Source organism: Aplysia californica, unplaced genomic scaffold (assembly GCF_000002075.1).
Source record: "Aplysia californica isolate F4 #8 unplaced genomic scaffold, AplCal3.0 scaffold00240, whole genome shotgun sequence".
Lineage (NCBI taxonomy): Eukaryota > Metazoa > Mollusca > Gastropoda > Aplysiida > Aplysiidae > Aplysia > Aplysia californica.
The window spans coordinates 928,925-942,851 of record NW_004797510.1 but is presented as its reverse complement, the minus strand read 5'-3'; the positions used below and the strand labels follow the sequence as shown (position 1 = coordinate 942,851).

At 38.8% G+C, this 13,927-nt stretch overlaps 1 protein-coding gene across 1 annotated transcript in view; it reads right to left on the bottom strand.

The window, feature by feature from the left end:
- Positions 1-13,927, bottom strand: part of LOC101859488 — a gene marked incomplete in the record, with an annotated part of 48,761 nt that overhangs the window by 24,500 nt on the left and 10,334 nt on the right. Inside the window, 12 exon segments of the mRNA XM_035970239.1 lie at positions 1,916-2,105; positions 3,513-3,773; positions 5,212-5,382; positions 5,965-6,118; positions 7,013-7,211; positions 7,858-8,097; positions 8,337-8,448; positions 9,372-9,545; positions 10,020-10,184; positions 11,575-11,750; positions 13,221-13,438; positions 13,717-13,927. Of these exon segments, the coding sequence (XP_035826132.1) occupies positions 1,916-2,105; positions 3,513-3,773; positions 5,212-5,382; positions 5,965-6,118; positions 7,013-7,211; positions 7,858-8,097; positions 8,337-8,448; positions 9,372-9,545; positions 10,020-10,184; positions 11,575-11,750; positions 13,221-13,438; positions 13,717-13,927 (2,271 nt within the window).

Genomic DNA, 13,927 nt, shown 5'->3' with positions numbered 1-13,927 from the left:
CCTCAGAAAGTACAGCCTCTGATTTACCTTTTTTAGATATTGTTTACGTGGTTTTGCCATGTAAATTTGTTGTCCATTGTAAGGCCAAGATATTTGTATGAAACAGTGATTTCAATAGTTTCTTGTTCAATAGCGAGTGGTGGGATTGTTGGTTTTTCTCTTCTAAAATCAAAAATCATTTCCTTTGTTTCTGAGAGGTTCACTTTTAGAAAATTTGAGTTGCACCATTTAAAAAACCTACATATTTCTTCGAAATACTCTTTTTCATCAAGGTTTATTAATCCAATAATAGCGGAGTCATCTGCAAACTTAATTAAGCGTGTTGTTTTATATATACTTCTATGATCGTTGGTATATATAGTATACAAAACTGGTGACAAAACACACCCCTGAGGACCGCCGGTGTTACAAAGAATTGTGTCAGATTTTGTGTTGTTTAGCTTCACATATTGTGGTCTACCTGTCAAAAATTCCAGGACCCATGCTGCGATACGATGACTAACTCTCAGACTCAGAAGTTTTTCAATGACAATATGCGGTTGAATTGTATTAAATGCTGAGGAAAAATCTACAAAAAGTACCCTTGTATACGTTTTAGATGTTTCATTTTGTTTCAGTACAGAGTCACAAAAAACAAGTACAGCATCTTCTACGTTCCTCTCTTGTTTGTATGCAAACTGGAATGGATCTAGATTTCCATGAACACAACCTAGAATATTAAAGAGGATCAATGTTTCAAGTCACTTGAAAGCAATGGATGTAAGAGCGACTGGTCTTAAGTCATTTAATTCATATATTTTAGGCTTTTTTGGTATTGGTATTACCTCCGATGTTTTCCATATTGTAGAAATGTAGTTTTGTGTAGGGTCAGGTTAAAAATGAAGGTAAATATCGGCGCCAGTTGCTCACAACAAGTTCTTAACACTCTCCCTTTCACTCCGTGTGGACCACAGGCTTTGTTTATGTTTACACTTTGAAATTTCTTTTTAACACTCCGCTCACTGAGCTCAACACACTCCTCCTTGCTCAACTCGTCTCTTAGCCTCTGTTTAAGATCATGCTGCTCATTCTCAAAATCAAAACAGTCGAAACGACAATAAAAGTTGTTTAGCTCATTTACAGTCTGTTTCATTTTTTACTTGCACACTCTCTCTCGCTGCAGTATAACCCGTTATTTTTTTCAAAGAGGACCACATATTTCTCATATTATTTGTCTGAAATTCGCTCTCAATTCTAGTTTTGTACGCTTGTTTACAATGAGCAATCTTTAAAAACATTTTTTTAGATATCAAGTACATTTCATTCATGTTATTTCTTCTAAAGGCTTTCCTTTTTTCTTTTATAATATCATTCAGTTCTTTCGTTACCTATGGCTTATTATTTGGATTGTACGTGAGGGTTTTATAAATAGTAACAGTTTCTTCACAAAACTTAATGTAAGCACAAATGGTTTCGGTAAGTTTGTCAAGGTCCTTGCAGGCGTCTTTGAACATGTCCCAGTCTGTAGAGTCGAAGCATCCCCGTAGCTGCTCGGTTGTGTCGTCTGTCCATGATGGTATCGTCCTGGTTGTTGGTTTCTTTGTCTTGAGCAGGGGGCGGTACTTTGGGGTCAGAAGGATGTTATTGTGACCTGAGTCTCCCAGTGGTGGAAGGGGGAAAGACTTGTAGCCGAGAGAGAGAGAGAGAGAGAGAGGGAGAGAGAGAGAGAGAGAGAGAGAGAGAGAGAGAGAGAGAGGGGGGGGGGAGGACAGACAGACAGACAGACAGACAGAGACAGACAGACAGACAAAGGAAGACAGAAACAAGGAAAGAGAAAAAGACACAGACACAGAGAGCTTTTATCAGCTTCATGGATGGCAACTATCACCAAAATAAAAAAATAAAAACAATAGCATCATCACTGCATGGACCTCACCTTTGAGGTATCTGATATCAGCCTGCCGCTCTAGCTCCTCGTCCATATCGTCGGCATCGACCAGAGCGTGTAGAGCGCTGCGGTACTCTCTCTCCGCCGCCAGCGGCTCTTCTTCCTGCTCACACAGGTGGCCCAGGGAGTAGTGGCAGCGACACAGCAAAATCTGCTGGTCCAGGTCCAGAGGGTAGTTCTGAAAGTGGATAGACGTGGGTTTGATATATATAATATATGTGTCAGTTTTTAAAGTGGATAGACGTAGGTCTGATATACAAAATATATGTATCAGTTCTGAAAGTGGATAGACATAGGTTTGATATTTAATATATGTGGCAGTTCTGAAAGGGGATAGATGTAGGCTTGATATAAATAGCAGTTCTGGAAAAGTATAAGTCTGAAAAAATATGGCTTTGTTCTGGAAGTGTTCAGATCTGATTTATGGCTCAGTTTCGAAAGTGTATAAGTCTGATATATGGCTCCGTTCTGACCACTGACCGTGTTTAGGTCGGATTTAATATGGCTCCGTTCAGAAAGTTATGGGTTTGATATATGGCTCAATTCTGAAAGTGTATATGTTTGATAAATGGCTCAGTTCTGAAAGTGTATAGGATTGATAAATGGCTCAGTTCTGAAAGTGTATAGGTTTGATATATGGCTCAGTTCTGAAAGGGTACAGGTATAATATATGGGCCTGTTCTGAAAGTGTATAGCTCTGATATATCGCTCAGTCCTGAACGTGTGTAGGTCTGATACATTGCTTTGTTCTAAAAGTGTATAGTTTGAATGTATTATCATGGCTCCGTTCTGAAAGTGTAAAGGTCTGATAATATATGGTTTGGTCCTGGAACGTTGAAATATCATTAAGACGTATGTATGTGTTTATTAGGATATTGAGATAGAGGAATCAAATGAGGTAGTCGTGGTAGATGAATTAAGCCATCGTGTGCCGCTCACTACTGAAAAACAATAGGGAAGAGGCAAAAGCCGTTTATGGGACACTTGAATCGTCGTAAAGGCCTGGAACATCTTGCTCTCATTTAAAAAATAGAAGGAAAAAACAGGGGAAGATCAAGAACAATTTACGTTGATAGAAATTAACAAATGATTGGCGAGGAAAGAACTTGATAACATAATTTTTTCGAGAATGTCTGAGTAAAGAAATGAATGGTGAACCATGATCGCTGAAAGAAATTGAGACAGACAAGAACAAAAGAAGGAAAGAAAAATGCAGGACCTACCATTGGCGCTAAACAACCTCCCATTAATAATTCCCAATTGCTTGATATATTTGATCTAACTCAATAACTGGCATTTTGAGAAGAGAAAAAAAGACAGAAAGACAGAAAGACAATAGATAGAGGGACAGAAAAAAAGCAGGACCTACCAGTGGCGTCACCCAAAACAATTCTCGCCTGGAAGATATATTTGACTTAACGCAACAACTGTCATTTAGCAACAACTGTCATTTAGCATAGGGCATATCATTCAGCGTAGGGAAAGGGCGAGACAAACAGGCAGAAATAACAGAGGGAAAGAAAAAAAAAAGTAAAATCTACAATTAGCCCAATATCCAACAGTACGGCACACAAACAGTCCTCACCTGCTTGATATATTTGACTAGAGAATGGAAAAGAACCCAGGCGGCCTCCCGCTCTCCCAGAGATTGTAGGAAGAACGCCACATTCCAGCACAGCGAAGCCACGCCTGGAAAGTTGTCCTTGTCGGTTCCCCGGACCTCCATGTGTCCGGGCCCCGTGTCACCAGCCACGCCCACTATACCAGCCCCGCCCACCCCACCACTCTGGGTGACAAAGACGCCATCAATAAAATCTTGCTCTGTGACGAGATCAGATGCTTGAACCTGCTCGTGGGCGAAAAAGAAGAAAGCAGAAACAATGAAATGAAACAAACGTGCAAGTCACTATTTCATACTTTTTCTGACCTTCTGATATAAAATGTGATAAAGTCAGCTGGCGAAGGGGGAAAAAGTAGAAGCAAAGAAATGAAGCCAATCTGCAAGTCACAATTTTATTTTTCTTCTTATATATTATGTGTTTGAGCCTTCTCATGTGCAATAAAAAGCAGGAAACAAAGAAATGCAGCAAATATGCAAGTCACAATTTTCATTGTCCGTCTTATACGTCAACATTTTGAGTATATATATGAATAACTCTTATAAGGTTATTTCTATCTGACAGGAGAAAGGATAAGCTGCATATGAAGGCAAGATTATTTTTAAAAAACACGGGGATTAATATGCACTTCGGATAACTGAAAGTCGGGGAACAAGCAAACTTATTGAACGCTTATGTATAGAAACTGCATTCATTTCATCTTAGAGTTAATATCCTTGAGAAATCTCCATTTAATTTTTTTGTTTTTTTGTTTAGTTTGTTCAAAGGTGGGTTTTCTTTAGCTTTTTCAAACTGCTCTTCTTTCGATTCTTCTTTTATTTCATCATCCTAACCATCACCATCACCATCATCCTCCTCCTAAACATCATCATCATCACCATCACCATCACCAACATTATTAACATCATCATCATCATCATCATCATCATCACCATCACCATCACCATCACCATCACCACCACCACCATCATCATCACCATCCTACTTTCACCTAAAATCCTCATTCACACCAGCCAATATTATAGTATAACAAGGGCTCAATAGGAACACGTACATATAATTTTCTAGGCTCTGACAAATCTGCATTAAAAAAAAATCTCAAATCAATAAAATCTGTTGCACATCATTATTGAGTCCCTTTGAATGAATACACTCGACCATAAGTAGTTTTCTTTCGTTCCTTTTAATACTTTAAGTGAGATCAGTATCAAAACCAAAAGTCTGATAAAATCATTTCCAGCTTTGCTATTAAACGCCTCATATGCATACTATAGATTTTTTGGGTCTTTCTTTTTTCCCTTTCCTTTCTATTGCGATGTCCCTTTTTCCTTTATTTTAAAATATCTTTCTATCCCTCTACATTTGCAGAGACAGACAGACAGAATACTTTACCAAACCACATAGGATCTTATCTCATCCTTGACAGACAGACAGACAGACAGACAGACAGACAGACAGACAGACAGACAGACAGACTTAACTTTCCAAAATGTCAATAATTTTACTTCAACCTAAACAGATATACAGACAACCAAAAAGAAAAAAAAGGAAGGAAAAAAATAATTCCCTAACATTACACACCATTTCACCTTATCCCTTCTATCTCACCATAACTCTTCTATCTCACCATATCTCCTCTATCTCACCATATCTCTTCTCTCTCACCTTATCTGCACCCACATCGTCCACTCCATCCACCAGAGACTGCATGCTCCCCAGGACCATGGGCTCGCAGTGTCCATTGACGTATTCCGGCTGAGGGGTAGACACGACCACCCGCGGTGTGGGGGACATGCTCATCGGGGTCTCATCCACGCTGGGGGCGTCTTCAAAACTCTGAAAGGTATAAAGTCCAATTTGCTCTAACGATAACGACTATCTGTATAAGACAATCAGCTGTTGAAATGGCCACTTCCCATTTCCCTCCTAGTAGTTTCTGATGGGGGTTTTTGGGAGGTTTTTTTTAACATTATAATGGCACTGTAGGGTGGCTATTTGTCTAAGACAACAACTGTTCTTCTCCTGCACCGTCAAAATTGTCGAACATTGTGATCCATTGTCAAGGACAAAAGTAGTCATCTTAGACAGGTGGTCTACTTGAACAGGGTCTTTATAATACAAGAAAAGAAAATAGAAGGAGGGGGAGGGGGGAAAGTAGTGGTCATTTGTACAAGCGATTGATTTGAACAGGTGGCTGTTAGGGTAGGTTCGACTGTACTTTTTTTTAGTTCTGCTTGATATTGCAATAAAGTGGAGTTGAGTGTCTTGAACTGGATAGATTCTTCCCATTCATTAAAAGCATAAACATCATCCCAGATCTCCACGAGGATAGTAAGAAACCCCAGAGATTGATCGGGGTGATTCTGGAATGACACTGGCATAATATTTAACAACTTAAGTCCACTTCTCCAAACCCACCTGTACATCATTTATGTCCACCACCCCGAGTGCATGGCAAAGCTGGATGTAAACTTTGGATGCAGGGTGACCGTTGAGCTCACAGACTGACCAGTACAGCTTCAGGTCCTGGTACCAGAGCTCAGAGTCTCCTGTCAACATCTTGAGCAATGCCCTGAGGCAGCAGAAAAAAATGTTAATCAATAAAACAGTTACATTGATGATTCCACTCCAATTAAATGGAATTTCTCCACTGTAAATGTTTTTGCACTACTGCATCATGACTGAGGACCAGATCTGAAAGAGACAGCAGCATTTATGGTTCACCATTCATTTTTATCCTTGGATGCTCTAAAAACAATATCCATTTTTATTGTCTTCCTCGTAACTCATTTAAGTTCTTTAAGTAAGTTGTTCTCAGTCTTCCCTGCATCTTTTGCCCTCTATTTTTCTAGTGAGATCAAGATGTTCCAGGCTTTCAGGTCTATTCAAGCATCTCAGAAACTGCATTAATATTGTCTTCTCTTAATTATTTTTATACAATACCAAAATATGCAATATGCAGTAGTTATGATACATGCAATATACAATATATTTTATGACACAATGCACAAGATAACTTGTTGAATATAAAAATACATGTGTTGAGCTTTCTGTGACAATACCATACTGAAAAGATTATTTATCCAATCATAGCCAAATAGTGCAGTGTTATTCTTTTCAGTGCTCCAATTTCATTAAAATTCAAAACAGGATTTAATATTTGTAATACAACATCTAGTTTTCATTTTGTGTGATCTTTTGTTTCTCTGTTCATGTGTGGGATTTATACTCACACTCACACCTTTTGTGCGCATAATGAAGAGCTCCAAACTAACTTTGACTCGTGACTCACAGCCTAAAGCCAAGTTTAAAAAAGGTGAAGGTCCTTAACATTTGAAATAGTTCTTGCCGGCAGTGGGTTGCATGAACCTGCATATATACCCTCCACACAAAACAAAAGAAATCTTGATTTTTCTGGATAAGTCTCTCTGCCTTCAGATGGCTATAATATGACTCAGTGACTTACCCACAATCTGTCAAATAATCCAAAAGAGCTGGGAGATCCCCCGCTAGCATCAGCTGCCATGGCAACTCTTCCATCACTTGCAAGCTGAAGGGCAGCTGGGAGAAGAATGTGGCCAGCTGCAAGTGGTAGGACTGTCTCATGCCAGATTGGCAGTTTTTCACGATAGTGGCCGCGTCACAGGACCCAGACGACATGTTCTCTGAAAACAACGAGAGCGAGAGGTGACTTACAGAAAACTTTTATCGAATTAGGCTAAAGAGAATGATACATGCACTGTAGTTTGTGCACATTCTAGGGAGACCACAAGACACACTCAGAAACTGCTGCTGAGAAATAGTAGCAATAGCTATTCGCACTCAACGTCCTCACATAAGGAAATGAAGAAAAAAAGTTCATCACACTCTGTCCACTCATGTCCCTTAAAAATGTGTCCACCATCCCTATCAATCTAACCACAAATCTTGAACTTGCATGGGATTCCACTGAATTCGACAACAGACAATAACTTTGCCATACCTCTGATATTCGAAAACCTCTATTGCTTCAGGCAACTAGTCTAATGTGCAAAAGAGACGTTGCTGACACAACTCAAACAATTATTGTTGCTTGATAAGGAACAGTTATCTTCTATTTCTATATGAGGTGTATTCCTATCCTTAACTGCAACTGCATCCAGTCAGAGCACTGTTTTGAAAATTTCACGGCGCTGTCTTTAAATTTAATGTAAACACAGATAGTTATTTCAGACGACCAGGATTAAATGAACAAAAAGAATCACTGGAAGCTACAACCAAGTGTGGGAAATAGTCACACCAAAGGAAGAAATGAAATCCTAAGAGACTTACTGAAAAATAAATACTCTGCAACTTCCTGCAGATATTTATAACCAAAAACAAGACGCCCGTCTGCCTTTTCTCGGAGCGTGGCCCCTGCGGAGATTCGGAACTGCAACCAGTCGTAACTGCTGACCTCTAGGTCATTCTCATACCCCATCTGTCTCAGTATAGACAAGACTTGCCCTTGTGTTAAACCATTCCTTGACAGAGCGATGAGACAGAGGGAGTCGGTCACCCAACCTGCGTAATCTAAGGGAAAAAAGATGGAAAAATATATGTTCTTTAGGACAAAACAGGTAAGATATATGACAAAATAACATGATATATAAACTTAACTATTCATCCACACAAAATTTGCTTCAGTTCTGAGAAAAAGGTTTTAAGTTCATAGCCATTAAACATGTGCATTCGCTTAAAACAGAATAGGAAATAAACTGTTAGGTAGATTATAACGTTACATTGAATTGCAGGTACAGAAAATATCTTACCAAATCCACTATCTACAAAATTTATCTCTGAACTTGGATTGTCAAGTGTCCAGCTATGTTCATTGATCCAGCCCTGAACACAGCCCATCCAGAAGTTTCTCAGAGACCAGATCTGTTGATGAAAGTACAAATGACATGACAGATGTTGATGAATGCACAAGTAAAGGAAATAATAGCCTTTTGAGTAATTCTTCGGCAAACTCTTCAACTCTTCTAAGCCCAGAAAGCAAAGTTTTTCAGCAGAGAGAAAAAAACTGTCTCATTCTTCTAGAAATTGTACCTTTATTGTGTATCTTTTCTTGCTTTTATCAACATTTCCAAGATTAATTTCGAAATAATGATTTTCAGGCACATATGCCACTGGTACCCCAAGTAAAGAATCTACGATTAAGAAATTGTTTCAAAACTTGGGCTTCGTACATCTGAAAAGCTGGCCAATGAATAATTATAAGCTTATAGATAAGTGCACTAAATGAAAGTATCTGTAGTCTAGTTGTTAGACTACCAGATTTGTGTAATTATGAGATGCTCACTTTGCTCAAACGTTGTATCCTTGGGAAAATTTCCTATTTGGTTCAGTCATAATGAAAAAAGATGTTAAGTTCATATAGGTCCAACCACATAAATTTCCTAACAGTGGTGCATGGGGTGTTGAACCTACACAATTTTACATAATTCAAACTAAAATAATAAGAACTGGGTAATCATGCAGTGTAATGGTGAAGGCTTTCCTTTGAGAATAAGTAAGTAAGTTTATTCAATGTTTAAGGCCATTGGCCCACATCACATCATATAACAACACCCATTTGTTAAATAAAGATTCCAGAATTAAAAGGTACAGTTCGTGCACATATCTCTTTATTATGGGTTAAACATTGCATATTTCTGTCACTGGGCCGAATCAGGCTGGGAGGAATTTAAAATTTCCTTTGATGGGCAACATTTGGACAATTTTTTGCTTTTGATTAAAACTTAACATTTACAATTTTTAAAAATATAAACTATGAAGAAATAAACCCCCAAAAACTTGCATACCTCAGTACTGCGTTCTATGAAAGCGTGGAAGTCGCTGTAGGTGCGGTAGCAGGCCACTTCACTGCCGATGACCCTTGACCCTAGAGACGTCTGCATGACCTTCAGCCCAGCCAGTTGTTTGACAGCATGCTCACCTCCCAATAGTTGACTAATCACAGGCTGGTGTTCCTTCAACTGATGGATAATATCAAGATATGATATTAATAATGCTCAACCTGATTAAAGGCCATATGCCTTTTTTTTTACATTTTGCCCATTTCATTTTTTGCAAACATTTTGATTTCATGATTTGAGTCACCCTGTGCCATGCATTCCAACGCAGTAGAGCCTCTTTCAACCTTTCATCAACAACTTGAATTTGCAAATTTCTTTAAAAACCATGAAAATTGCAAATTTAAGTCACACTCCAAAAATACCTGGTAAACAGTAATTTATGTAAGAAATGCGTAAAAACAAAACAAACACATAATGAGTCAAGGCTAGTCTTACAATTAAAGTACATGCATAGCAATTATCAAAATTCCCAAACACAAATTATTATTATGAGAAACAGCTCTTTTAAATTAAAGATTAGATAGAATGCTGCTATATTTTGATAATCCAATTTCGACCATTTTCAAGACACATCTCCACAACTGTAGTACTGACCGTGTCAATCGTGAAGTCAACACTAGTGAGACACGCTGGACTATCCACTGACACAACATCCGGTCTCTTCACCAGACTGCGATAAGAAATGTCTGACCTCATCGTGGTCCCAATCAACTTGCAGGTTGGTGGAAGGTCCTCAGTCAGCCATAGAAATTCTTTCACCTAAACAACAGAGAAAACAAAATTAACATTTTTTGTGTTTGATCGAAATCGACAAACTGTTATAAAGACAAAAACGACAAAAAAAATTAAAAGAAAATTTTGAAATAAGTGCATAAAATTTATTTCTGAAGGGAGTGAGTTAAGCTTTAAAAAAATACAAAAAAACAAAAGACAACTTATAAGATATACACAACGCGAAATGGAAATCTGGACTACAAAGGTTCATACGCATTGTATTCAGAGCAAACAAAAGTCAACAAAAGTAAAAGATGTTTCCCAAGAAAATTTTCTTAGAAGCTACAAAAATCTGCATTACTTGAGAACAAACAAAAGTGTTGAGAAATTTTGAGATTTTCAAAACAGAAAAACAAGATTTTGAGAATACAATCTTTTATGAAAAGTTTTTAGCACTGACTGATGAGCAAAAAATATGACATAACTTGAAACTGTGAGTACACACATGATGTTTGGAACTCTCTTCCCCAACCCTTGAGACATACAACATCTGAGTCTAAATTTAAAAAATCTTTAGACACATTTAATGACATCATTTTTATGTCAGTAGATTCATGTCCAGTACAATGTTATGAAAATGACTATGTATCCATTTATGTATTTTGCGAATTGCATTGTCTATATTATTTTATTAAGTATGTGTATGGGCTCATTTCGCAATGATGTGTAAGCATGCGTGTGTGATAAGCAAGTAGATGTGTGTGTATGTGTGTGTGTGTATGTGCGTGTGTGTGTGTGTGTGTGTGTGTGTGTGTGTGTATGTGTGTGTGTTTGCGTGCATGTGTGTGTGCACATGTGTGCATGTAATGTGTGCGTGAGTGTGTGTGTGTGTGTGTGTATTTGTGTGTGTATGTGTGTGCGTTAGTGTGTGAGTGTGTGTGTGTGTGCGTGTGTGTGAGTGTGTATGAGTGTGTGTGCGTGTTTATGTCTGGTAAATGGGTATTGTTCGTACATGCATTTATGTAAAGCGCCTAGAGCTGTGTTTACATGGGAGTGGGCGCTATAGAAATGATCTTCATTATTATTATTATGTATTTGTCCATTTTCCAGTGTTTATTTCTTTTGATAAATGACAATGATTTATGGTCAAATCTATTTTAATAACTATCTAGGTAAGACATAAGACAATTACTAGTACTAAACACCCCTTCCCATTTCCTCTTTGCAGTTTGCGGTTGTTGTTGGGTTTATTTTCACTGCAATGACAATCTGTAAGACATCTCTCTGTCTAAGACAGCCACTTTTCTCCTTGACAAAAAGTATCTGTTTTAGACAATTTTGACAGTAATTCCCAAAGGGATGCATGTTAATTTGATAATTTTTTTAAAGCTTCCCAGCTTTTTCCTTTGTTCGCTAGCATTTCACACCAACATACCTCATTAGCTCTCATTCCATGAGATGGCCCCAGCTCATTGAGGCCGTCCACAAGGATCACACATGGGCCCAGAGCAACAGAAGCCATGAAAGCCTCACACAAGAAGCGAAAGTCTTCTCCGTTTTCCTGTAGACTGTTCTCCACCTGTGCGTAGATGCTGAGGGAGTTGTAGTCATCTGTGGAGAGCAACAGTAACAGATGTGAAAGTAAGTGAGCGAGTTGTGTTGAGCACCTGACAGACAGACCGTTCCATGATCATTCTAGTGTTTTCTTGGGTTTATCTGAGAAATTTGTCACAAAGTGTGGCGAATCTTTTAGTCAAAATGCAATGTGTTGTCTGTGTGTTGCTAACTGTCAAAGCGCTCATAGCCTGTGTTCTTTAGTCAGGGTAGAGAGCTATATAAATGACAAATATTTTTTACTATTGCTACAAGTCAGGGCACTGGCATCTTTGGTGCAGCAACAGGCACTTCACTGTCGTCACGGGAACTGATGTCCCTAAACAGAATTTGTTTGCCTGAATTTTCCTTGTTTACTCTTTAAGGACGTAACATAAACATATTTGGATATGGTAAGTGTTTTACGGCACTCGCAACAGCATAAGGTCACATGAGCGCGCGGGACACATGAAACATTTTCAATTGGAAGGAAATTTTGAATTTTGCACGGGTGGCGGCCGAAGCCTACTCTTATCGAATTTGGACCACCACGGGATCTTTAACATACGCAACTTGCACGAGATTTTTCATCCTTGTCCGAGAAGGCTATGTGTAGATCTTTCCTACAAGAGGATCAGGGGTGTGGCAGAAAGACAGCAATAAGAGGGGGCCAAGAAGTAGCAGATAGAAGAGCTGCAGAAAGAGTCAGGAGCCCAAAGAAAGGGGCAAAGGAGGTGAGAGGGTTGGGGGAAGAAAGTGGCGATGAAAGCAGTCGACAGAACATTGTTAGAGAGAAGGAGAGGGGGTGAAAGAAGAAAATATTAGAGAAGACAATTTTCCTTTGCTATCTGGATTCGAACTTGGGACCTATTGAATGAAAGGTGAACACTTTAACCTCTAGGCCACGAGAGCTCCCCTGCAGAAACATGTATGCACAATCAGCAGCAGACCAAAGGCAATGTTGTGGCACTTTTTGAACCATCATACACAAAATAATCAGAAACACGAATTTACGAATTTCATCATACATACGGTCTTTTTACGTTTCAGAGAAGGAAAACAGGATTGAAAAATGTGTATGAAAAACAAAGCGAAACTTATTTTTTTATAGTTAATAACACAGTGCGTAATAATCAGAATGTCAATCCTCAAAGAGTTAACCAGCATTAGAGTAAGCCCACAATGTGGGCCTGACTTTTGTCTACTAGCTGTCATTAGAGCTGCAACTCAAAGAGTTGTATGTGAGGCTTTTTTAATTCAATTTCTCTCTCTTAAAGATGTGATGGTATAATGTTTAATGGCTATTAAGGAAAAATTGTATAAGAAAAGTAATTCAGACCTATGAATAGTTTTCAGAAAGCTCCTGGATATCAGTCTTTAAGAAAGATTGTAAAATGAACATAATTCTATCAAAGACTTCCATCAAGCACAAAGCATTGGTTCATTCTAGCATATCGTCAAATTTTAAGCAGAGAAATTTGGACTTACCTGACAAGAGGTACCTTTGGCGTAACTGTCTGATGCACTGCTTCATGAATATGCTGATGTCAGCACTACCACTGGAGGCTGACACAAAGTGTGAGATGACGCAGATGTCAGCACTGTCAAATGTTCTCAGCCAGCGAGACGCCAGGGTCGACTTGCCAACTCCTCGGTCTCCACTCAACAACAAAATTGATTTGGTCTTGACTGGAGGAGGTTCAGATCTGTTGGAAGGAAATTTATCTAGAACTTAATACCCAAGAAAAGAACCACAGTGTTGTTACAATGTAATGATGGAGACAATTAACTGCAATGCGCGTATGTCACCAATATCAAAACTTACAATCAAGAGAGAGAAAATACCGATTTATGTTATAACTTTTCATTCTTATTCCCTCGAATACCCCGAGCAAAGTCCTCTGATTTCAAAATAGTTTGCCAACATGTCTAGCATGGAGAACATTTTTAAGTAAAAAAGAACAAAATATTTTTAAAATCTCACTGTTTCTTGATCCAAGCAGTCGCAGAGTAGCTACGAACTTTGCTGCCATTCTCCGGCGGAGTAAAAATGTCGTCCATGTCTGATCTGCCGGCGTCTGGTCGGCCACAGCTCTCGGCAAACTCTGACATCTGCTCTAGGACCTCCTCTATGTCTTCCGAGGACACGAACACGTCTGAGCGGCTGCTGACAAAGGACTGCTGGGCCAGCCACT